Raw genomic sequence first — 26,250 nt, forward strand, 5'->3', positions numbered from 1 at the left:
TATTGGGAGACCCAAAAATGTGGTGGCATTTGAGAATTTTATGTTTGAGTGAATTAATGCGAAAAGTTTACTACAGGATTTTGATAAATGTCATCGGAGAATGAGTTCCCTAAAATGGATTTTTCTATTTTTCATTTGACTTGTCCTATACAATGTAAATGTCTTAAGGTACTAATAAATACCTAATTATTATTATTATCTCAATGCATTAAGATGAACAGCCACAAATACGCGCCAGTTGTTGAAGAATTTAACATTCTTGTAATTATCTGTTAATTCCTTCGGGAAATACCCATTCCCAACCACTGCATCATATGCATTTCATCTTCGGGTTAATATTTTTGAAATCTACAAATGATGTAAGCCAAAGAAGATAACGAACATTAACTCTCCTCAAGCTATAGTGCATATTATGATATTATACTGATCTCTTGTATTTTCCATGCAAATAACTGGATTTGGTATCCCTTCAAACATTTTGTATGAACTTCAATTATGTTCGTCACATATTTTCCGAAGAGATTCGCCATTGTGATAAAATACGTAATAACAGAAACTTTTACGTAGAACGGGCAACATAGCGTTGATTTAAAACCCAAAAATGTTTTGACAAGCGTCATAACCCCACATTTTCGTAGTATGCAGAGTGAAATGTGTCAAATTTCCATGGCCAACCGACTGCTAAAATAAAATTGAATGAAGTTAGTTACTTGGGTTACAAAATTCTGACGATGATAAATGATCACCATGTAACTATGACGTTTCAATAACATCACACAAAGTTAACCTTCCATAACTCTGTCAATATCCGCACAAGTTATTTCTAGTGAAGATTATTTTGAAGCTCTTTTCAAGTAATTATAGGAAGGTTCTATCAATGTTTTCCAAATTTTAAACAAACTCAAACAAGTAAAACAGCTCAGGTTAGTGATTTAACCGCTAGGTAGCGTTTAGATTTTCAGATTCACCGATCCATAACCCTACATTCATGAAAACTGAGAAGAAGAATACTCTATGGTGAAATGTCGTCTTTAGAAATTGACATACACCTTGTCTATGATTCTGTGTCTGTTGTAATCTCTGCTTAAATTCATTCTGTTTTCATATATAGAAGAAAAATAATATTGATATGGATGAACATAGTATCAGTATTAAGGAAGAGCTACCTGTTGCCTTTGATGAGTGCGTATTTAGGTATCCATTTACCTTTAATTTTTTCCACCTACTTCTAAAAAACTCGAATTCCTTTCAGTGTTAAGTTAGAAGAAAACTCAGAAACTATAGGTGTTTCTGAACAGTTTCTAGACGAAAATGGATTTCATGAAAGGGAAGAATATATAATCAAGAATGAGGAAAGTACCTCAAACTGCTTAGTTACCAAAATCGATGCAAATCAGTTATCACCTGCTTCCATAAATAAAATGCCTCAAGTACCAAATCCTCTGATGAATCACTCTGAACTTTCACCTCTGGAAGAGTCTATAGGTCACAAAAGTCTTATGGAAAGAACTGATATTGGAAAAAACCTGATATGTGATTATGCCTCCTGTCAGAAAGAATATGGGAAAGTACCTGAGAAATCTGTTAATTCGAAAATTAAGGAACATAAGTGCTCGTTTTGTGACCATATTGCAACTAGAACAACTCACCTCAGAAGTCACATGGAATCTGTTCATTTGTGCATCAAGAAACACAAGTGTCACTTGTGTGAATATGCTTCAAATGATAAACATAAACTTGATATGCACATAAAATGTGTTCATCTGAAAATTAAGGAATACGAGTGTCATCTATGTGATTATGTTGCAAGTAAAAAACGACACCTTGAAGAACATGTAAAATTTGTTCATTTAAGAATTAAGGAACAAAAGTGTCACCTATGCGAGTATGAAACAGGTAGAAAACAAGACCTTCAGAAACACATAAAATTTGTTCATCTGAAAATTAAGGAACATAAGTGTAATTTATGCAAGTTTGCCACAGGTAGAAAAAATAACCTTGAACAACATGTTAATTCTGTTCATCTTAAAATTAAGGAACAAAAGTGTCATCTATGTGAGTATGTTACAAGTAAAAAGCAATACCTTGATGTACATGTGAAATTTGTTCATCTGAAATTCGAAAGAAATAGAAAAAATAACACAAATGAAGTTAATGTAGTAAAAACAGAAAAGAAACCCTAGAAATTGTTGTTGGTAATATGAATAAACGTTGGTGTCAACTCGGATTATTTTTGAATAAAATTTTATACAGGTGGGATTATCTCTATTAGTTTTTGAAAAATATAGATTTTTCGTCTACATCTCAAGCAACTGTAGAACATAATCTCGTGAAACTGTAGAACGCCACATGACAGTAGTATAATACATAATGGCATAATCTTCATGATCATAAACATACTTTAAGGAAAACATGAAAAGAGCAGAGGGTGTCAGGTTCAGATTTTTCACTAGATCAAGATTCTTGTAACAAAGTTTGTTCCCAGTTTCTTCTGAAAAATGTAGTCTGAAATAAATATATGTATTATAATATGAATTTGTTGAATTAAATAATCAATAAGCCATCCAGAATATAGTTATTATATATTTATGTACAAATTTACGAATAAATGCAATAGCAGTGTACCTATAAATAAAAGTCTCTTCTTCCGTTCGGTCAGTGAGCACCACTCACGGACGTTAGAAATAATTCACCATTTGCATAAAAAATGGAAAATTTGTTGAATATTCTGATAATCTGTCACAACTGCTGGAAAATTCAGCCAACTGCAACCAGTTTGAATCAAAATTTGTTTTCTTATGGCGACACTAGCACATCTATCGGATAAATAATGAATTGTCTACTGGGTACAGAAACTCTGTGATCTGAAGGCAGCGATACTTCTCCTTCTCTCTACCATGGAGGGTAGAGAGGGTTGTCTTTGGAGGGTAGAGACCAGAGACAACCTCTTGTCTCTGGTAGAGACCAAGGAGATATCATAAAGTAAGTCATCGGTGTGTTCTGTGGGAGACACAGATTACAGAGTAGAATAGATCTGACACTCACGTTCTACGATGCAAAATACAGTTTATCCCGCCCTCAGCGCCCCCATGCGGCTGCCACCCAACTAACCGGGAGAAATGTCGGTATAACTGGAAACTGCAATCGCATGGCGCGAAATTTAAATTAGCCCATTCACTGGTATTTTAGACGTCGATAGTATAATATGGATTATTAGGGCGAATTTTAAGGAGAAATAAAACTTGTCATGAAAAATATACATATATTGATATACCCAGCACAGGAAAAAAAAATATGGAAATACATAAGCTATAATTATGGCAATGAATATATGAGCAGAGGTAAAATGTCAATAGGGTCACATATCTTCGTAAGACAATAATTATAATAAACAGTAATAATATTGTTCATAGGAAATGAGGTTGAAATTATTATATGTTCAGAAATCTTCAACATTATCCAAAAAGGACACAATGTTTGTTGGGAGTCACAATAGAAATCAAAAACAGCATGCCAATGCTTAGAATGCATGAATAATTTGGAAAAGAAAAAATTAGTTGCCCAAAGACCTATGTGGATTTTATATTTTCCTGCAGGAAAGATTTCAAAGTCTCTAAACAACGACTCCCTGTTTTATCTTCCTCACAGTTAGATCACCAGGAATGCACCAACATGAAATCATTAATAACTAAAGTTTTGAATGATGAAATAAAGTGTTCAACATTTGGGTTAGTATTCCTTACTCCATATGCTCTAATGTACCCAAAAAAGTTTACTAAACAATCTTGATTGAAAGCCCCAGTGAGAATATATTTAAAGTGATAATCATTGAACAGTTTTTGAGTAAGGTAAAGGAATGCGTTCAATGTTGTCACTATATTCTTCAAAGTGGGTACCACAATGGATCTTTTCTTTCGAGGGCAATACAATGAAATACTGTTGAAAATTTGTATCGCCTGCTCCCAACAAACATTGTGTTCTGTTTGAATACTAACCGTCTTCTTTAAGAGTTTCGCAGTGGATGTCCAAGCTCTGGATACATTCAACGAATCAAATAACTCATCCAAGAATAGTATAAAGTCAGCAGTGTCGATAGCCTCTCTGTGAAGCTGAACCGGATGCTTGATTTCTAAAAAGGAAAATAGTAAATTTTTGTATTATTATGTTTGAAAAAAATACTTACCCCATTGAGAAATGAGCTCATCATTGACCCCACGGAGTGGCTTAATAACTGACTACACAGTTTGATTTTCATTTCCATTAACACAATTTTTAAAGGGTTTGGTTGGATTGGTTTAAGTATAAACGATTAATGTCATAATTACGTGGTTCTTTGAATCAAATATTTCTTTGATTTGATTTCCTGATAAAACTGTCGAGTTCAATAAATGAGTATTTTTAATTTACTCTCGTATAAGATCTCGTTTGTAAACAAGAATTTGCATTAAAACATATTGACATTGACAGTGTTGGCGTTCACAAATCCAATGTCAGAATACAGTAATCTGTGGAGAATATTTTCGTATGCAGTGCCACATAGCGACTGATTGCAGAACTAAAAACCGTATTTGGGGTGGGGGTAAGGAAGTGTCAAGCCCCTGGTGGGAGATATATCTCCTTGGTCCAACACCATCCATACCTCCACATCCTCGTTACCCACGAGGAGCTAAATGCTCATACTCGTACCGGCGTTGCCACGTCTGTCGTCTACTTTTTAAACCACAGAACATTTGAAAACTTCAACTGTTCATCTCTGACAGCCTGTCAACTCATTTCACATGTCTTATTTATTTTTATTTTGTTATCAGAGACCGTTTATTATTTACATTATTCATTAATATTCTTTGTGAAATTGTGGTAATAATTATATCAGAAAATCTGTATTGAATAGATGACCAATGCAACACAAATAACAGGGTTGCAATCACTTACAACATGATTAACAACATTAACAACAAGAAGTTTTCAACGTTAAATTAAACTGATATATCTACATATAACAACATAAGGGTCCTGTAACGTTCCTCGAACAACTGAAGAACATTAGAATCATTACTTGGAAGACTGAACCTGGTCGAAAGACCCTCTCGGTCAAAACAAAGATTTGGACCATTATAGGCCCCTCCAACCTTCTAGCCTCACAAAAATTGTGGAGACAAGCAAAAGCGTCATTACAAGTAAAACTCCTCACTTGACGAATATTTTCGTTGTTTCAAGGTATAAAAGAGTGGTATTTAACTTCATCTAGAGCTCTAAGAATATATATTTGGCAATCTGTAATAGATAAATAGATATATGAAAAGTAAGTTGATATTAAACTTTTGATATGATAACTATCATCATCATATATCAAGATTTCTGAATAAACTATAAATTTTCTTTCAGTGAATACAAAGAGTACCCAATTTATTGAAATTTTGAAAACAAATCAAGAAGTGGCGGATTTTATTCCCAGAAGATAAGCCAGATGTACGAAAGCATTCAGAGCGTAGCAGCCTACAAATACTTTATAATTAGCCTTTTACCTAGGTTACTCTATAAAATATTTGGAACATAATATTCGAGGAAAGTATTTCACAAAAGGGTTAGCACAGATGAATTGATGTATATTTAGAGAAGGGAATAATGACCAACCTGTAATAAAATACTGCTTTGAGGATTGTGAAACTCTGGATCCATATGGAATGCGTATGGTAGACCATTGTTCCTGGCCTTTATTTCTACAGCGTTTGTACGGGTAATAAGAGATGGAATGAATATTTTCTCAAAATGTAAATACGTAATATTATGTAATAATATTAAATATTCTTGAAAAGATGCACTGTTTCATTGAAAAGGTGTATTCAATATAGGTATATATAAAACAGGAACACTATAGTAGTAGTAATAAACTTTATTGAAACAATGTTTCCAAGGGTTAACAACTCAGGTCTTCCTGCCCAGGAACACTATAAAAATATAATCGATACAAAATAGAACTAGTTAGAAAAACAGCATAAATATAATGAGTATAAATAAAAATATAACTAGTATAAGTCAGCTCTCCTAATAATAGCAGTTTTGTTGTCTCCTCGTCAAGTAATTTGAGTGAAGCTTCTTATGCTGAAATACAGAAATTTCTTCCGGAATAAAAAAAAAACTTAACACTGTTTCCTCGGCCTCCACATCCAACAACACAACGAGAAAATGGCATAATTATTCACTTCCTGCTAATATACTGTGTGACTTTCCCAAGATATTGAATACTTTCATTACCATTACTGGCATTAATAACGCACATTTAACACTAAAGAATCACTAGGATTAACACCACCATCAAATTAAAAACCAAAAATAATGCATTTCAATGTACGTATTTTAAATAAAAGTAAAATAATATTCCAAATGATGTGTTATTTTTGCCTACACAACACCTCACAATTTTATTTTGACATCTATCTGACAGCTGGTTGAAGTTTCAGTACCGAAGTTGACAGTTTCAGTATGAGAGGTAGACGTGGCAACGCCGGTACGGGTATGAGCATTTAGCTCCTCGTATCCATACCCAACAATAAAGCAATTTCTTTGACATTGACATCTTTTTGATACATTATTTGATGTTCTGTGGATATATCGTAACCATAGATTATCATTATGCATTGAACTCCCATAGAGTTCAATGTTATTATGTGTCATAGACATAGAGACATGGACTGAGCAATGCCAGCATGAAATTGGCTATTTATTAGAAAAAGAGAAAAGCTCGTCGTGATATACCTTTCTCTTTTTTGTTCACATAGAGGTGAGTGTAGACCAATCAAAATTCTAGAAAAAGACAACTGCATTCCCGACGTGTTTTTCTCTCTGTCACTTTTTTTGACCGTATTTCATGCATAGATATAAAGGGAAGGCACAGTCCATGTCTCTATGTCTATGTTATGTGTATATTTGGTGTCTATGATCATACCATAACCAAAAAGTTTGCCATAACCTTTATATTCGACATATATGTCAAATCCAAAGATAATACAATTAGGGAATCCATATCAGAGACAACAAGTCTCTGTAATTATTATAATTTATAATATCTTTGGTCAAAGTTTAACCAAGAAGTATGGAGCAAAGATTATAGAGACCAGAGTCTCTAAAAGAGACTCTATAATCTCTACCCTTCATACGAAGCATAAAGTAAGTAAGGTCTGTTCTGTGATACGAAGAAGCTCAGAGGCATAGACAATCTATCAGAGGTTCAGCTCTCTTCATAAGTTCAGCCAAATACAGGTTTACACTGGTTTAGCATTAGCTTTCTACTCATTGTTTAGCTTTAAATATCATAAGCAGTCGAGTTATTTTTATGAAAACCTAATGGTAATTATTCAGAACAAAAAGACTCATAATGGATACTAATAAAAATAATGTAAATATTGAAGAAGAGGTACATGTTATCCATGATAAGTTAGTATCTTTTTCATGTTTCCATAAACTATCGTCTTTTCCTCCTAGTTCAATTGTCTCAAGGATTCGAATTCCTTTCAGAGTAAAGTTAGAAGAAGAATTGGGAAAAACAGACATTTTAGAACAATTTATGGATGAAAATAGAGTTCATGACAGAGAAGAATATATAATTAAAAAAGAAGAAAGTGACTCAAATTGCTTAAATATAGAAATTGCTACACATGATCTATCAACTGAATCTTTTACAAAGGAATTGCCTGAAAGATTTGAGACACTAAAAAATAATACAAATACAATAAATATCAAGGGACACGAATGTCGCTTCTGTGATTATGCTACGAGTCATAAGAGTCATCTTGAAGCACATGTAAAGTCAGTCCATTTGAAAATTAAAGAAGATAAGTGTCGCTTTTGCGATTTTGTTACGAGTAGAAAAGAGAGCTTGCGAAAGCATGTCAATGCTGTTCATTTAAATATCAAAAACTACAAGTGTCACATGTGTGAATATGCTTCAAGTGAAAAAAAGGCTCTTGAAATACATATAAAATCCGTTCATTTGAATATCAAAGAACACAAATGCAACTTATGTGAATATGCTGCGAGTAAAAATAAGGACCTGGAAGTACACATAAAATCTGTCCATTTGAATATCAAGGAACACAAGTGTCAGCTATGTGGGTATTTCACACATGTTAGACGAAATCTTGAAAAGCACATCAACACGATTCATTTAAATATCAAGAAACACAAGTGTCACTTATGTGAATATGCTGCGAGCGAAAAACAACACCTGGAAAACCACGTTAAAACTGTTCATTTCAAAATAAAGGAACACAAGTGTCATCTTTGCAGTTATGATACCAACAGTAAAAGTCTTCTTCGAAGCCATATTAACGTTGTTCATTTGAATATCAAGGAACACAAGTGTCACTTATGTGAATATACCGGGAGTAAAAAAAGTTACGTTGAAATGCATGTGAAAGCTGTTCATTTAAAGATAAAGAAACACAAGTGTGACTTCTGTGATTATGGTGCGAATAGAAAAGACTCGTTAAGAAAGCATGTTGACTCTCTTCATTCAAATATGGAAGGACATGATTAACAATTTTTTTGATTATGCTACCTGTGATCTTCAATGGGATATGAAATCTGTTTATTTTGGAAATAAAGCATGTTCCTGCAACAAAAATGTATTGATTCTGATGAAAATCATTAAAAAATATATTTCGATGTGCTCAATGAGCAGTAGTTTTGTCAAGCCAAATAGCATTTTTCCATTTTTTTTTACTCAGAAGGAAGAAAAAAAATTTGGTTAGCGAAATTTCAACCTTACCAGGTCTGGAAAAATATCATTCAAAACGAGAAAAATAAAAAAATTGATTTTTTCAAAATCAATTTTTTGATTAAGGCTACGAGTTCTTATTTTTTATCACACATGTTGTAATGAAGCATAATTTTTTCACAAAATTGTACCCTTATTTTGAATCAAGTTGATCGTTTTGAATTTTAATTGGCATACACTTACTGGGAGTAAGATTTTCTGGCTGGTGTGCAAACCCGTTGGAAGCGGAAGTAGAGAACACCATGAGAATATTGTTTGAACAATAATGGTGAGAACATCAAGGAAATCAGGCATCAGCTTGTGGCTTGTAGATAAACATTAAATAAATAAATAACATTCGAGTTATTTGTTTCGAATTGAGGGGTTTTCCATCTTCCATCTGATTTGATGACTAGTAATTAACAGATTTCCTAAAAAATTTTTCATTCTTCGAATTTGTTTTCAATAGGATAGTGAATAAATATTATTCTTATCGAGTGTGTTATCCATAGAAAAAATTTTAAAAAAAATCGAAATCTTCTACACAATATATTTCAAAGAATAACAGGATATTATTATTTTTTTTATTCATAACATACTTGGACATCAATTGCGTTTTTTCCTAATATTTAAATGAACAATGTCCACATGCTTTTGAAGGTCTGTTTTTGTACTTGAAGCATACTCGCAATAGTTACACTTTTGATCCTTAATTTTCAAATGAACTGATTTTATGTGGATCCTAACTTTACTTCTTGTACTCCCAGCATAATCACATAGATGGCACTTGTGCTCTTTAATTTTCAAGTGAACTGATTTTATGTGTTTATCAAGCACACTTTTCTGATGAGCGGCATACTCACACAAGTGACATTTGTGATCCTTAGTCTTCGAATGAAAGATTGTTTTGTGTTTTCTAAGGGTTCTTTCATTGCTCCCAGCATATTCACATAAATCACACTTGTGTTCCCTTATTCCCAAATGAACAATCTTTGTGTGTTCTTCAAGCCTTTCTTCTTCATTCGTAGCATATTCACATAGATCGCACTTGTGTTTCTTTATTCCCAAATGCACAATTTTTTTGTGTTCCTCAAGCCTTTGCTCTTCAGTAGCAAAATATTCACATACGTCACACTTGTGTTTGCGGTCCTTAGTTATTGAATGAACAGATTTCATGTGCCTATTCAGATCCTTTTTCTGACTTGAAGCATAATCACACAGGTGGCACTTTTGATCTTTAATTTTCAAATGAACTGATTTTATGTGAATTTCAAGTCGACCTTTCTGAGTAGCAGCATACTCACATAAATGACATTTGTGTTCTTTAATTTTTAAATGAACCCCTGATATGTGTTGTTTGAGGATTTTTCTTTCAGTTGTAGCATATTGACATAAGTGACACTTGTGGTCCTTGATTTTTAAATGAACAGCATCAACATGCTTTTCGAGGCTATCTTTTCTTCTTGCGACATAATCACATAGCTTACACTCGAATTTCTTATTTTTCAAATGAACGGAATTTCTGTGTACATCGAAATCGTTCTGTATAGTTGAAGCATGATTTGATTTTATGTGCATATTCAGCTCATGATTCCGACTTGCAGCAAAATCACATAAGTGAAACTTGTGTTTCTTTATCTTTAAATGAACAGCTTTCACATGCATTTCAACGTAACTTTTTTTACTCCCGGTATATTCACATAAGTGACACTTGTGTTCCTTGATATTCAAATGAACAACGTTAATATGGCTCTTAAGTGAAGTTTTATCATTAGAAGCATGATTACAAAACTGGCACTTGTGTTTCCTCATATTTAAATGAACAGACTCGACATGAATTCGGAGGGCACTTTTTCTATTTGTAAAATAGTCACAATAATCACACTGATAGTGATGAGGTTTAATGTGTTCAAGGTTTTCAGTAGGCAAAAGTTTTTCTTCTTGATCTTTCAGACTGGAAGCATAGCCACATCCTATATGGTTTTCAAGATTATTTTCTTTAACTACAGGACTCATGTGACTATCTAAGTGAGCCTTTTGGGAGTTATTTATCAGTGGTTCAATTAATTGAGGCTTTTCTTCTGTAAAAGAAGCAGACGATAATGTATCAGCATCGGCTTCGGTAACTGAGCAATTTGAGTAATTTTCTTCATCCAGACTGGAAGCATAGCCACATCCTATATGATTTTCAAGATTATTTTCTTCAACTACAGGACTCATGTGACTTTTATCACTATATAAGTGAGCTATTTGGGAGTTATTTATCAGTGGTTCAATTAATTGAGGCTTTTCTTCTGTAAAAGAGGCAGACGATAATGTATCAGCATCGTCTTCGGTAACTGAGCAATTTGAGTAACTTTCTTCATCCAGACTGGAAGCATAGCCACATCCTGTATGGTTTTCAAGATTATTTTCTTCAACTACAGGACTCATGTGACTTTTATCACTATCTGAGTGAGCTATTTGAGAGTTATTTATCAGTGGTTCAATTAATTGAGGCTTTTCTTCTGTAAAAGAGGCAGACGATAATGTATCAGCATCGGCTTCGTTAACTGAGCAATTTGAGTAACTGTCTTCATCCAGACTGGACGCATAGCCATATCCTGTATGGTTTTCAAGACTATTTTCTTCAACTACAGGACCTATGTGACTTTTATCACTATCTATGTGAGTCAGTTTGGAGTTATTAATCAGTGGTTCGAATATAAGAGGCTTTTCTTCTGTAAAAGGGACAGATGATAATGTATCACCATCCACTTCGGTAACTGAGCAATTTGAGTAACTTTTTCCATCCTTGATGATGTATTCTTCTTTTTTATGTATGAATTGTTCAAAAGCATCTATAAATCTCATATTATTTTTCAACTTCGTATTTTCTCTTCCTACATTAGCTCCATTTTCTTCTGATATTTGGTCAAGAACTCCTGATTTTTCATCCAACATTACACTGAAAGAAATCAGATATGAAAAAGAATGAATTGGGGTTTGAGGTTATTTTTTGGGAGAAATGTGAATGATTGATCAATTTTGGATAAAAATGATACTGAATCATTTTGAGGTTAGATTAGGTTGTTACGTTGGGTTAGTACATGAAAATATCATTTTTATCGATTAGGTCTAAAGGAACGAAAAGTAAAAATTTAATATTTCATGAGAATATTCTGAAAGTAAGTACTCACCTATCGTTGGATATATGTAACTCTGCTTCAGCGTTATAACAGCATTCTATCATATCCATTTTTCTGATTATTTACACAAATCATGCAAAATTTACTTATATCAGGGAGAAGAGGTTGATCCAAGAAGTTGTTACCAAACTTTGTTGTTACTCTTTGTTTTTAGACATCTTAGGAGTCTGTTGATGAGAACCACAAAACATCAAATCCACAGATTACAGAGTAGATCATCAAATCACAGAACCAAAGAGTAGTCACAGAACACACTTACTTTATGAGAGTAGTCGTATCATAGACCTAATAATAATTAAGAGATTAAACGAACTTACCTTAAGTGAAGTTTGATCTTAATTATATGAAGCGTCTCGTCCGAATAGATCATAATTGTAGTATACTTGTTTCCGAAGGAATTCACCACAGTGTTCAAAGTATTTGACCATAGAGTCATATTTCCAACCTAAAAAACTGCGCACGCATCCCCGTGCTTCCTCGATGCTCCTTCAGCCTAGACGAGGAGCTAAATCAGAGACAACCTGTTGTCTCTGAGCTAAATGCTCATACCCGTACCAAAGAGTAACAACAAGAGGTTTCACTTCGCCGATTTACAAGGGAAGATCGAATGCATGGAATTTCAACCTTGAAGTGGGGAGACGCTACGCGCCAGCAATACTGCGCTCAGATTCACTACAATCAAACGAGAATCTGGGCGACCAATCAGATTGGGACTTGCGAACAGAACGAACATCTGCTTTCGTTTTCGTCCCTCCACTAAACCAAGGAACATTCAAGGGCGTTGAAACGCAACCGGCCAAAATGATAGAGTGAATACTCTTGTTGATACTCTTTGCCCGTACCGCCGTTGCCACGTCTGTCGTCTACTTTTTAAGCCACAGAACATTTGAAAACTGTCACCTGTTCATCTCTGACAGCCTGTCAACTCATTTCACATGTCTTATTTATTTTTATTTTGTTATCCAAAGATATTACACATGTAATATCTTTGTTGTTATCAGCATTGAACTCTACTCCCATAGAGTTCAATGTTTTGCCTGTATCGCGATGCCATTCCAGTTCCCATAGAGTTCAATGTATACGGACCATAGAGAAAGGGTCCCTTGTCTCTGATACGGACCACCCACTTACTAACCAGAAGAAACCAAAGTGTATATACGGACCACAGCCTTGGTCTATGGCAGAGACAACCTCTGGTCTTGTCTCTGGTCTATGGTAAGTCACATAGAGAAAGGGAAAGTCATGGGCACTACTCAGAGATATAGAGATATATCCATAGACTCTATGGATATATCTCTGGCACTACTCTGTAATCTGTGGTCATGGGTGTTTTATGTGGTCTATGACATGGACAAAATACAAAATAAATAATAAATCGTTTATGAGAAATGTAAATTTTACGAATTAAAATTACAATATAATATAAATATAAACACCAAAGATTATAGAGTTATAATCTTTGAGATATACTTTCTTCTAAGTACCGTTTTGTTGCAGAACTAAAAAATGGATACAGATGAACTTAGTATTAATATTAGAGAAGAGGTACATCTTGCCCATGAAGAGTAAGTATTTATATGATAGAGGTAGAGTATTAGTAGTTATTACAATTAGTATATACTTTAACACAACAATCCAGAAAGCTAACTTGTCAGTTTTTCTGGGAAATCGTACAGAAAAAACTAAGAGATGTTCATAAACAGAATATTGATTATCAAAATTCCTTAGCCTACTTGACAACGGCTATTTTTTGAGTGTACATTATAACTATGATTAATATTTATCATTTCCATTATCTTTCTGTTTTCTTTCAGTGTGAAGGTAGAAGAAAAATTAGGAATTATAGACGTTGCTTAACAATTTATGGATGGAACAGGGGTTTATGAAAGAGAGGAATATATTATCAAGAATGAGGAAACTAACTCAAACTGTTCATTTACCAATGTCGAGGAAAATCAGTTATCATCTGCTCATCATAAGTGCTCATCGTGTGAACACATCGCAAGTGCTAAAAGTGACCTGCAAAGTCATGTGAAATGTGTACACTTTGATACAAAAAAACACGAGTGCCAATTATGTGGGTACTGTACCGATTGGAAAGAAAATCTGAAAAAGCATGTCGATCATGTACATTTAAAAATCAGGAACCATAAGTGTCATTTATATGCCGCTACTACAAAAAGAACTCTTCGAATACATATAGAAGCTGTTCACTTAAAGGTTAAAAACTACAAGTGTGAATTGTGTGAATATGCTGCACATATGAAGAGGACACCCCATAATTCATGTGAAAACTGTTCATTTAAAAATCAAGGATCACAAGTGTCATCTATGTGAATACGCTACAAGTTTCAAAAAGCAGCTTCAACAACATATCAACTCTGTTCATTTTGATATCAGGGAGCACAAGTGTCACTTATGTGAATATGCTGCAAGCATCAAAGAAACCCTCAAACTACACGTAAAAACTACTCATGTGAGAATTAAGAATCATAAGTGCCACCTATGCGAGTATGTTACAAATAGGAAAAATAGGCTTGAGAGTCATATTGAATCTGTTCATTTGAATATCAAAAACCACAAATGTCATTTATGCGAATTTGCTGCGAATACAAAGCGTAACTTTGATACTCACGTAAGAGCTGTCCATTTGAAAATTAAAAAACACAAGGTGCACAGTACTAAAAAGTGTCATCTGTGCGATTATGCTACGAGAAGAAAAAGTACTCTTCAAAATCATATCAACTTAGTCCATTTAAATATGGGAAAACACAAATGTGAATTTTGTGATTACGCTGTGAATTCTAAAAAGAACCTAGCAACACATGTTGAATCTGTACATCTGAAGTGAAACTAAAATGATACAGGGTATCCCATAGTGGATTGCCTTTGAGACCTTTTGGAAAAACTCAACTTACAATAATTATTCTGAAAATTTTGATTGTCTTACCTGTCCTATGGATTTAAAATATTCTCAGCTTTGCAATGTTGTAGTTTGTAATGAATCCCAGTTTTCTGAGTAAATTGGAGTTTATCTGTGGTTAACGTTGTTTTTCTTGCATGCCGTTGAAGATTTCGACGTTTTTCTGATGTTGATATGCGATAAAGCGGAGCTGACGACGTTTTTCATTCTTGTCGCATTCTGGAATTCTCAGATTTTTAACGTGTGTGGGGATTTGCCTATAAAAGCAGATTTTCCCCCGCGACTGTCTCTTTTGCCACTTGACGCTTTTTACTCTTTTTTTCTCTTGTCTCTGCGATTGTATGCCGACGAGCCGATCAGCGAATTTAGAATAAATTTTGTGTTACGAAGGTAGTGCTCTCAGAAATTAATTTTTATTTTTCGTTTATTCCGCGAGTGCCTTGAATAAAGGAGGTAGGTCCCCGTCTATACCGTTCAGTTTCTTAATTAGACCTACATCGGTTACTTCTTCGACACTGCTGTACTGTATCGCTTTTTGTTATCTTTTATCGTACTTTACCCTGTTTCGCGAGTCTGACTTTTCCCTTCGCTATCAGTCATGGTGCGTAAGCCCTTGGGGTAGTGAAGAGAAAGTCCCGTCAACCCCCTGTTCGCGTTCCCGCATCATAAGTGTTGAAATAGAAATCTCTTCTTTTCTATCAGTCATGGTGCGTAAGCCCTTGGAGTAGAGAATAAGAGATACCGCTCGTCATCAGTGAAATCCCGTAGTTACGCTCAAAATAGACCTTTTTATCGCTATCAGTCATGGAGCGTAGCCCTTGGGGTAGTGAATAAAAGTCTCGAGTAGGTCCGCCCTGGTTGTGTTTCTTTCATTTCTGAAAACAATCATACATATGTTTTGTTAACTTCTTTCCTTTTTATTCAACAATAATGAGTTCAGTCGGAAGTTGACATTCTCGTCGCAACGTTAATGTACAGGATGAATTTGTTTTAAAGCATTGTGATACAATTTTTTCTAATAAAACCGAGGTGTTGGGACGCGGTTATTTTCCCCATACTAAAAATAATGCCAGTGGACGCAGCCGGAGCAGCTAAGGCTGTGGCACTTGCATACGCTGGGTTCAGCCAGCGTAAGATTGGAGGACTGCTTGGATATCCAAGAACCACGATACAAGATGCTATTCGGCGTTACAGAGATACTGGTTTGTACACAAGAAGGCTAGGACAGGGTAGTAGAAGGTGTACATCAGAGAGAGATGATCGTTACATCGTCTCGAACGTTATGCAAAATCGGTTCACAACAGCGTCTGAGGCTCGTAACCGCTTGTTTGAGGTACGAAATATTAGTTCTTCGAACAATAAGAAGAAGGTTGGCAGAGAGAGATTTCAGAGCATATAGTACAGCCCGAGTCCCAGAACTGACCACAATGCACAGAAGAGCGAGACTTGAATTTGCCCGAGAACACTTAAATTGGACTTCCGAACAATGGAAAGCTGTTCTCTTCACGGATGAATCGAGAATTGCTTTACGACATCCTGATGGACGTCAGCGAGTGTATAGACGCCGTGGTGAGAGGTTTGCTGAAGGTTGTATGGTGCAAACAGTAGGTTTCGAAGGTAGTTAAATCATGGTGTGGGCTGGCATTGCTTACGACGCCCGTACAGAGTTGGTCGTCTTTGATAGAGGCAGCGTTGATGCTCACAGGTACGTGACAGAAGTCCTTGAACAACATTTCATTCCTTTTGCGCCATTAATAGGCGATAATTTATTTTAATGCACGACAACGCTCGTGCACCACCTCCAGAGTGGTCACCGAATACTTGGACGACGTCAATATTCGACGATTACCGTGGCCAGCTCAAAGACCAGATTTAAACCCTATAGAACATGCATGGGACAATCTAAAAAGACGGATCCGGAGTCGTGTGCCAGTTCCTACGACCATGAGTGAGCTAAAATCTGCAGCATTTGAGGAGTGGGAAAATATTCCATAAAGGGATATTCAAAATATTATGGATGGGCTCCCGAATCGGTTACGGGAGGTTATTAGGGCTAGAGGAGGAAATACGCGATATTAATGGGATGATTCGAAGCGATTTTTTCTTTTAATTAATCATTTTTATTTTGTGCAAGTTGGCTGCTATTTCTTTATTTTCTGTTTCAATCAAACTATTTTACATTTAACATAAGTCTTTTTTTACTATAAAGGTTAGCCCGATGTAATAGCATCACATAATTAATTGAATTACTATAGAATTTCGAATGAATTCGTGAAATGTAGGTGGCCGGTTAATTTTGCCCCTGAGTGTATAATCAGTTTCAGAAGGTGTGAATAAACTGGTACATAATTTGATTTTGACTACTTCGTTATCGCTACCACCCTAGAAAACAGCGAACTCTGTCTCCGACTAGCAGCTACTCTGGTAGGTTTGCTATTCTTCCTAGTGAAAAGAATAGCTGGCGCTCGAGACAAGTTTTCTCCGAGGAAACCACGTTACAAGTTTCTACCAAAAAATCTTATTTTTCATATGGAGTATCCAGTATATTTCAACATATCTAAATTTATTTTTAAACTTTAAGATGATATAGCATTCTGTAGATCCATTCTGAAAGTTCTGAATAATTTTTTTCTTTGAACAAAATCATATAACTATGTCAGTTCCTCAAAAGAGTGTTTTATAAATTTCCATTTTTTTCAACAATTTTTTTAATGTGTTGACTCACTTATCTAACTCATTTTTTGGCCATTTTTAGTATTTTTCCTTTGTAACAAGGACACTATGTTCTAGGTCTTCCCGCCCATTTTTGGAGGACAGTTAATTATAAATTTTCATTTAAGTTGCTCCTTTATTCCCTCACTTATGAAATTCTATAGCCATAGTTGAAAATATTATAAAACTGGAATGTATAAAAGAAGTACACAAAAATAAACAATACGAATTTGACATAAGTCTTTTAATGTTTATCTGTTGGGAGAAAGCAAATCCAACTGAAGGTCTCTGAAGCCCAATTTTTTTCGAAATAATCTCTAGTATTTTGGTTACAGAATGGGTTATACAAAATCTGAACATACATGTATGTTGCGAGTATATATACATATAGGGAAGTAACATAAGTACGTTAAAATATAAGCGACATATTCCTGAGACAATTTTTAAGAAAAGAAGTCTATATGAACTTCTGTCCGGAATTTTTAGTTGAGGGATTCTTTTCAAGAAGGAATGTAGAGGGGGAAAATGAAAATTACAATGCTTAAAAATAACCTCAATTATTTACAATATACTCACTGACTGACAATTGTTACTTGCTATTTGAATGGACAGATTTTCCACGACTATTTAAGTATCGTTTATGCTTGTAACATGTCCCCACCTGTTACCAGTTTTCCAATGAATTATTCATATTCACATGAGTGACATTAATATCTCGTTGATGTTCAAATGAATAGAGTAAAAATGTTTTTTGAGGACATTTTTTGTACTTGCAGCATACTCACACAGATGACACTTGTGTTCCCTAATCCTTAATTTTCAAATGAACATAATTCACGTGATAATCAAGTCTATTCTTAACACTCGCACCATATTCACATAAGTGACATTTGTATTTCTTAATATTCAAATGAACAGTGTCAAAATGCTTTCGAAGATTCTCTTTCCTACTCGCAGCATATTCACATAAGTTGCATTTGTGTTCCTTAATTTTCAAATGAACGGATTTTATATGTATTTCAAGAGCCTTTTTTTCACTTGAAGCATATTCACATAAGTGACACTTGTATTCCTTAGTTTTCAAATGAATAGAGTTAAAATGCCTTCGAAGAGTATCTTTTTTACTCGCAGCATATTCACATAAGTTGCATTTGTGTTCTTTAATATTCAAATGAACTGATTTCACATGCATTTCGAGATATTTTTTTTCACTTGAAGCATATTCACATAAGTGACACCTGTGCGTCTTAATTTTCAAATGAACAGTGTCAAAATGCCTTGGAAGATACTGTTTTTTACTCGTAGCAAATTCACATAAGTGACACTTGTATTCCTTAGTTTTCAAATGAACTGATTTCACGTGACTATCAAGTGTCTGTTTTGCACTCGTAGCAAATTCACATAAGTGGCATTTGTGTTCCTTAATTTTCAAATGAACTGATTTTATATGTTTTTCAACAGCATTTTTTTCACTTGAAGCATATTCGCAGAGATAACACCTGTGTTCCTTAATTTTCAAATGAACAGATTTCACGTGACTATCAAGTGTCTGTTTTTTACTCGTAGCAAATTCACATAAGTGGCATTTGTGTTTCTTAATATTCAAATGAACTGATTTTATATGTCTTTCGAGGGCCTCTTTAGCACTCCCAGCATATTCACATAAGTGACACCTGTGCGTCTTAATTTTCAAATGAACAGTGTCAAAATGCCTTTGAAGAGTCTGTTTTTTACTCGCAGCATATTCACATAAGTGACACTTGTGTTCCTTAGTTTTCAAATGTGCAGCATATCCAGAAATGTAACATTCTTGTTTCTTCCTATCCAGATGAACACGCTCGACATGCATTAGAAAGTCCCTTTTTCTGCTAGTAACATACTCACATAAATGACACTTAATATTCGAATGAACAGATTTGATATGTAACGCAAGATCTTTTTCATCATTGGTCTCAAAATCACACATATGACACTCTTGATTGTTGATAGTCACAGGAAGTGCTTCATCATTCTCTAGATCAAATATTTGAGGCGTTTCTTTGGTGAAAAGGGCAGGTGATTGATTTGCATCACCTTCTCTAATTAGGGAGTTTGGGTTAATTTTTTCATTTTCAATTATATATTCTTCTCTATCGTGAACACCTTCTTCGTCTATAAATTGTTCACAAGTGTCCACAACTCCTAAGTTAAACATATCAGATTTTATGCCTGTTGGGTCTAATACTGGAGATATTTCTTCGTTAAAAGAGGCAGGTGATTGATTTGAATTGTCTTCAATAAGTAGGGAATTTGAGTTCATTTTTTCATTCTCAATTATATATTCTTCTCTGCCATGAACTCCTTCATTGTCTATAAATTGTTCGACAAATTCTAAGATTTCTGATTTGACATGACATTTCTCGTCATATTTGCGACAGTAGGTATGATCATTATGATCATACTGTGTGGATTTATCGAGATATTTTTCTTTCCCTGTATCAACCAAGTGACATTTAGGAAATTCACATTGGTCCATGTGAACCGGTTCAGATTTGATGGTCGTTGGATCAAATACTTGAAGGATTTCTTTGTTGAAAAAGGCAGTTGACTGATTTGCATCAACTTCTATATCTGAGGAATTTATGTAACTTCCTTCGTTCTTTATTATAAATTCTTCTCTATCGTGAACACCTTTTTCATCTATAAATTGTTCACAAGTGTCCACAACTCCTAAGTTAAACATATCAGATTTTATGCCTGTTGGGTCTAATACTGGGGGCATTTTTTCGTTTAAACAGGCAGGAAATTGATTTGAATTATCTTCAATAAGTAGAGTGTTTGGGTTAATTTTTTCATTCTCAATTATATATTCTTCTCTATCGTGAACACCTTCTTCGTCTATAAATTGTTCATAAGTGTCCACAACTCCTAAGTTAAACATATCAGATTTTATGCCTGTTGGGTCTAATACTGGGGGCATTTTTTCGTTTAAACAGGCAGGAAATTGATTTGAATTATCTTCAATAAGTAGAGTGTTTGGGTTAATTTTTTCATTCTCAATTATATATTCTTCTCTATCATAAACTCCTTCATTGTCTATAAACTGTTCAAAAATGTCTACAACTTCTAATTTAACGGGATTCTTGTCGTCTTTACTGCAGTATGTATGATCGGTATGTTCATATTGTATGGGTTCATCAAGATATTTTTCTTCCCTTGCACCAATCAAGTGACATTTAGGAAATTCACACTGGTCCAAGTGAACCGGTTCAGATTTAATGGTTGTGGGATCAAATACTTGAGAGATTTTTTTGTTGAAAAAGGCAGTTGACTGATTTGCATCAACTTCTACATCTGAGGAATTCGTGCAACTTCCTTTGTTCCTTATTATAAATTCTTCTCTATCGTAAACTCCTTCTTCATCTATGAAGTGTTCGCATATGTCTATGATCCCTGGTTTTTCTTCCAACTTCACTCTGAAATAAATTAGACTTTCTGAGTCAATTGAATAAAAGGGCATAGCTGGGCACCGTTAATCAGACAATCAACTTCGTTAATCGCTCGTCCGTTACTAAAAAAGTTGACTTCGTTAAACGTTACTTTTGGAATAATTTAGCGCAAGTTAACGTTAATCGTTAACACCATATCAGAAATGCTCTTTTTTATTGTTGGGTTCAAGATCCCTTTATGAGAATGGAGAATTCTCCTCAATTTGGGTTATCACTGCATATGCAAGTTTAAACTGAATAATTATGAGTTTCATTAATGATTTTTTCAAATTTACCGCGGAAACTATTCAAAATCATCCTTCAAATATGGGGTTTTAAAATTTAAATCGCTTTGTGCGGAGTTTATGATTTGGCAACAGCTCCTAATAGAGAGAACAATGTCCGATCAGCTTGTTTATAAAATAACAGCTGTTGATTTACAGGCGCGTACTTACTGGCGAGCTTCAACTGCAACCGGCCATAAAAATCCCATAAAATTGTAAGACATTCCTCGTTCGTCGCAGACTTCATAGACAGCCATCTTTGTCTATCTCATCAAGATAATGCATTTGTTGTCCTTTATTATCAAGGCATATTACAGTCGATGTTGCCAGCTTGTGCAATTCTCACAAAACGCTTTGAACTTTGAATACCCATTTTGATTTTTCATTTTTCAGTGGTTAAAATAATTTTTTTTGGGAAACGGTTGAAATGGATATTTCAACCGTTTATTTTATTATTCAGTTTAATCTTGGATATGCTGTGATAACCCAAATTGAGGAGAATTCCCCATTTGGGTCACATGGAAAGAAAATTAAAAAAAAATAGAAATTTTCAAATAGTGTTTAATTCTGAGTACCTATTTCAATCTCATATGGATCATTATGAACTATGTAACTAGTTTTTAATAGGAAATAAAAGGTTTCAATTCGAGGTTTTTTTTATCGAGACCCACAAAAGTAGAAACATCTAGATTGGACATTGGCTTATGGCTTGATTTCAGTAGGACAATACACACAAATATCCTCCAGGAAATATGATGAAACTCCAATATTAAATGCCAAAATCAATTCCAAATTTTTCTTGGTAACTATGCATAGCGCCCACTCACAGGTCCATGTCCATAAATTTTAAAATTATGAAATCATCACTATGGAGTTGCCGATGATTGTTGTCATTTCATTAAACTAACTTTCAAAGATTATAGAGTAGAAAGATAGGAAACGCCCTCATATCGCTAGTACTAAAAACCGACTACATTTTGGCCAGTGAAAACACGCGTGACAATGAGATGGAGCTAAAAACGCACTGTCAATACAGGAATACTTTTTGATAACAGTTTTCTGTTTTTTGATTGAGGGGCGCGAAATTCGAATTCTATTTCTCGTATTGCATTCCAATATTGACTTTGTTTCTATCAGAAAACAAACATCCTGAGCGACAAAACAAAAGTATGGTTTTGCTTTGTGATCAGGATGTTAGTTTTCATCTAAACATTGTTTGGAATCAATTGATATCAACGAAAAACGCTGTTGGTTGTGCTATATGTTTATTTGCAATTCATAAAAAATTTACAGAAATTGAAATAGTGGGCAATAAATGAAGCTTTTCCTAGGACACTAAAGTATATGGTGATCTGCTATACGTCGAAGGTGTTGTTTCTGTACAATAGGTTGTTCTGAATTAATGAACTTAGTTGAATTTGTAAAATATACAAATATTGCAGACATATGCAAGACCTGTATGTCAGTATAGTTTCTTGGTGCTTTTTTTATGATTTCCTATGATATGGTCTCTTCATGACACAATATACAAATTGATTAATGAATGAACAGAACACTCACAGCAGGTTTCATAAAACTTTGACTTTCTAAACAACAATTTGACAGTCACTTGGTTCCCAAATGGAAATCAATAAAACCTCTGCATTTCTGAATATATTGAAAGTGTAGCAATTGAGAATCATTGAATGGACCTATAAAGATCATCATATTCACTTAATAGGCCGTTTATGCAAGGGATGCTTTCTGCATACAACAATTTACGTCGATGAACAGTTCTCAATTGACCTGCAGTAAAATGTTCATTGCACATGGTGTAGTAGTGTTTGCTGAAGTAATTGTCTTCAAGCCCTGAGAATTTTATCCACTTCGGAGCACTGAAAATAAGAATCAATGAATGACCGATTCACATGTTACGACTTTTAATACTTACGCTTCCATTTTCCTTAGTTGAGTGAAAAACTTAATCACGTAAAATACATTTTATTATTTTATCCACCGTTCTTCACCATTCAATAATTTTCGAACAATATTTTGAAGTTTTCACCAAGAAATAAGGCAAAAAACTCCAAAAATCGGCAACTAGAACGAGCCAGATAAACAAAAAGCGTTTGAGAGTCAAAACATTCAAAACCTCTTTGATCAAAATTGACGTCTGAAATCTTAAAAAATGTCATATATTTCTGCAAATGGCACTCAAATTAATATTTTAACCAGTCCTAGCGTTTTAATAACACGCGTGACACACAGATGTCGCTCAAATCGCTTTAGTCGCCTCGTTTCCCATCTTTCTACTCTATAATCTTTGCTAACTTTATTATCCTGTCAGTCAGTGTCAAGTAAATTATTATAATATTATCAAAGAGTAACAACTTTTTGTTGTTGAATTAGCATTAATATTGATAATGATAAGGATTGTCAAATAAAAGGTACCTAAGTTTACATAAGTACAACACTTTCTTTGTAAGGTCTTGGGTCTTGTTAGTACGAATACGGTGAATGATTGCTAAGCAAGTGGTGGTAATTTACGAAGGACACTCAACTTCTCAACAGAAGAAAAGAGTTTGTTGCTAACTACAGTATGATTTGTGACATCAAATTGAAAATTAAAAAAGACTGATGGCATTACAATAAAGGCAAAAGAAAAGGCTTGGTATTCAGTAATTAATTCATTCAATTTTCGAAATCCATCAAAAATGGGAAGTTCTGCAGCCAGTTCAACAAATTATTCTAGGTTAGAATCCCGCCCTCAAATATCTAAGTGGTCATTACAGGAGCGCTTAAATTTAAGGCTAGCTTTAGCCATTCAAATGTCACTCAACAATTGGTGCAACGTAATTTAAGTTAAGGGTTCATTTTAAGGGACACTTAACACTAAGTGCGTCTTCTAGAAACCTACGTCGACAACAAACTTGGATATTTACCGATCATGCGTTGCTTACGCTAATTACGTAAATTTGTATCTTCCATACGACTAAAATCTGAGACAGATAGCGCAAGACCTTATTCCTTTACCGCATAACCACCCATATCTCTCTAATATATTATTAGGTCTATGAAGGACCAGTAAATGTCAAAGTACTCTATCCTCTGAGTTCACTCTTAACCCTGAACAGAGTACCACAGGGATCCATACTGGGACCTCTGTTGTTCTTTCTTTCTATCAATGAGCCTCCCTTAAGTCCAAGAGATGCTTTGTTCAGTTTTTGTACACAAAACATCATTTTAAAGATGGGTTTGATAATCTTGTTTGCTGATGACAAGTCTTTTGCTGTTAGGGCTTCTTCTTTCTAGGAGCTTCAAATATTGTGCGACTTTATACTTGATGAGATGGTACCATACAGAAAATCCTGTAATTAACATTGAAAGGACGGAATTTACCAGTGGATAAATGTGGTAAGGAACTCATTCTTGCCACCTGGATACTGTTACCACATCTAAGGATTGTGTTAGATTTCTTGGAATTTTTATGGATGGTAATTAGAGATAGTTCAATCATATTAATTTGGTCTGTAGCAGATTAAATACCTCGTTCTTTGCTATAAGTGGAGTAGAACACTAGCGTTCCCCATGTCATCGTTGATCAATATCTATTACAGCTTAGTATTTAGTCATTTATCTTATAACATCCTTCTTTGGGGAAATTTTTCAGTAGATGATAGGGTCTTCATTGTCCAAAAGTGGATTTTGTGCATGATCTATAATATAACTCCAAGGTCGTCTTGTAGACCAGTTTAATAACAAAATAGTATTCCCACACTGTCTTGTATTTTTATTCTTGAAACTTATTATAAATAATCATAATTCATAACAACCATACTCGAAGTGGAGGAGTACCGAAAAACACAGGACAATAAAGGACATAAAATTGTTTAACCATTTACCTTGCCTTATTCGATCTCTGAATCTCAGAGAATTCAAGACGACTAATTCAGTTGAGTTAACAAATCCGGCATAATGGAAACACAATATGTAAATGTAAATACTCACTCATCAATATCAGCATCTTCAATAACAATACAATGTTCACCCATATCTATTTTTGGTAGGTGTAGATCTGGATTTAAATGATGAATTATAAAATCGGTAAACACTCTATTTAATTTAAAGTTCTTCAATACTGGTTATACGCTTTTCCTGGAAATAAAATCCTTTCATTTTGTTGAAAACGATGATTTTTTACGTTGTTTATATCCGTATGATGAGAGGTTAAAAGCATAGACCTAATAGTATATTATTAGATCTATGGTTAAGATTCTTTGAGAAAAACCATAGAGAAAACTATGAAGAGTAGAGAGAAGGAGAACTATCGTCGTCCCCGAAAACGGGGAACGTAGGTAAGGAGTCGCTGCGATCGCTACGTTTATCGATAAGGGGTGGGAATTTTAGCGTCAATTTTAAATGAATAGCCTTCATTTTATTTTAGATTATGTGTCATCGTGGTTTTTCTTATTATTTTTGAAATACCTTTCTTCAAATCTATATTAAATATGAGTTCTCTGAATTATATGCAATAAAATACAAGTCAAATTTTAGAGGGTACTATGTTATTAGCTTTATTCATTCATAATTATTATTATTATTATTATAAAAGATACAGAAGCTGTATTCGGGTTCGGCTTTTGGACGGTCCGAGGATGGTTCTAGAACTGCGCAGAGGATTTAATACTAGGGCGCAAGAGTTTTGCGCAGTCCTAGAACAATTCTCGGACTGTCAGAAAGCCGAACCCGAATACGACTATTGTTGAGTATAAAATACTATAGAACTCTTGAAATAGAAACATAATAAAAATAAGCAATATTCATCCAATGACAAGGGAAAAAAAAAGAAGAAAAAACAGAAAAATCCCCAATAAGTGCTGAAATATCCTAAATAACACTTGTCCTCCAGATGTCGAACCGATTCTTGAAAACATTAACCGTC

General features: G+C 34.3%; 5 protein-coding genes and 1 long non-coding RNA gene across 7 annotated transcripts in view; 3 read left to right on the forward strand and 3 right to left on the reverse strand.

Moving 5' to 3' along the window:
- Positions 1-25,560, reverse strand: part of LOC123307488 (zinc finger autosomal protein-like) — an 85,117-nt gene extending 59,557 nt beyond the window's left edge. The window contains exon 1 of the mRNA XM_044889819.1: positions 25,317-25,560. Coding sequence (XP_044745754.1) covers positions 25,317-25,360 — 44 coding nt within the window. The 5' untranslated portion in view covers positions 25,361-25,560. The remainder of the gene's footprint in view (positions 1-25,316) is intronic.
- Positions 1,042-2,632, forward strand: LOC123307504 (zinc finger protein 64-like). 2 transcript variants are annotated; one of them, XM_044889848.1, is made up of 2 exons: positions 1,042-1,194; positions 1,253-2,632. In XM_044889848.1, the coding sequence occupies exons 1-2, from the start codon at positions 1,130-1,132 to the stop codon at positions 2,181-2,183; spliced, it is 996 nt and encodes a 331-aa protein (XP_044745783.1). In that variant the 5' UTR covers positions 1,042-1,129; the 3' UTR covers positions 2,184-2,632. The 2 variants fall into 2 exon arrangements, with proteins under 2 accessions (XP_044745783.1, XP_044745784.1); XM_044889849.1 differs by having other exon boundaries at positions 1,048-1,182.
- LOC123307503 (zinc finger Y-chromosomal protein-like) lies at positions 7,225-8,612 on the forward strand. Its single transcript, XM_044889847.1, has 2 exons — positions 7,225-7,434; positions 7,516-8,612. The coding sequence occupies exons 1-2, from the start codon at positions 7,376-7,378 to the stop codon at positions 8,534-8,536; spliced, it is 1,080 nt and encodes a 359-aa protein (XP_044745782.1). The 5' UTR covers positions 7,225-7,375; the 3' UTR covers positions 8,537-8,612.
- On the reverse strand, positions 9,292-12,098 carry LOC123307485 (zinc finger protein 639-like). The gene is made up of 2 exons (XM_044889813.1): positions 11,935-12,098; positions 9,292-11,702 (listed from the first exon to the last, which is right to left on the reverse strand). The coding sequence occupies exons 1-2, from the start codon at positions 11,991-11,993 to the stop codon at positions 9,362-9,364; spliced, it is 2,400 nt and encodes a 799-aa protein (XP_044745748.1). The 5' UTR covers positions 11,994-12,098; the 3' UTR covers positions 9,292-9,361.
- LOC123307508 lies at positions 13,276-14,650 on the forward strand. Its single transcript, XR_006536980.1, has 2 exons — positions 13,276-13,508; positions 13,758-14,650. It is a non-coding gene; the product is annotated as an uncharacterized LOC123307508 (long non-coding RNA).
- LOC123307490 (zinc finger and BTB domain-containing protein 41-like) lies at positions 18,120-21,509 on the reverse strand. Its single transcript, XM_044889820.1, has 3 exons — positions 19,653-21,509; positions 18,999-19,310; positions 18,120-18,476 (listed from the first exon to the last, which is right to left on the reverse strand). The coding sequence occupies exons 1-3, from the start codon at positions 21,075-21,077 to the stop codon at positions 18,384-18,386; spliced, it is 1,830 nt and encodes a 609-aa protein (XP_044745755.1). The 5' UTR covers positions 21,078-21,509; the 3' UTR covers positions 18,120-18,383.
- Positions 25,561-26,250: the final 690 nt, after the last annotated feature.

The sequence above is a fragment of the Coccinella septempunctata genome, chromosome 2, assembly GCF_907165205.1.
Source record: "Coccinella septempunctata chromosome 2, icCocSept1.1, whole genome shotgun sequence".
NCBI classification, from domain to species: domain Eukaryota; kingdom Metazoa; phylum Arthropoda; class Insecta; order Coleoptera; family Coccinellidae; genus Coccinella; species Coccinella septempunctata.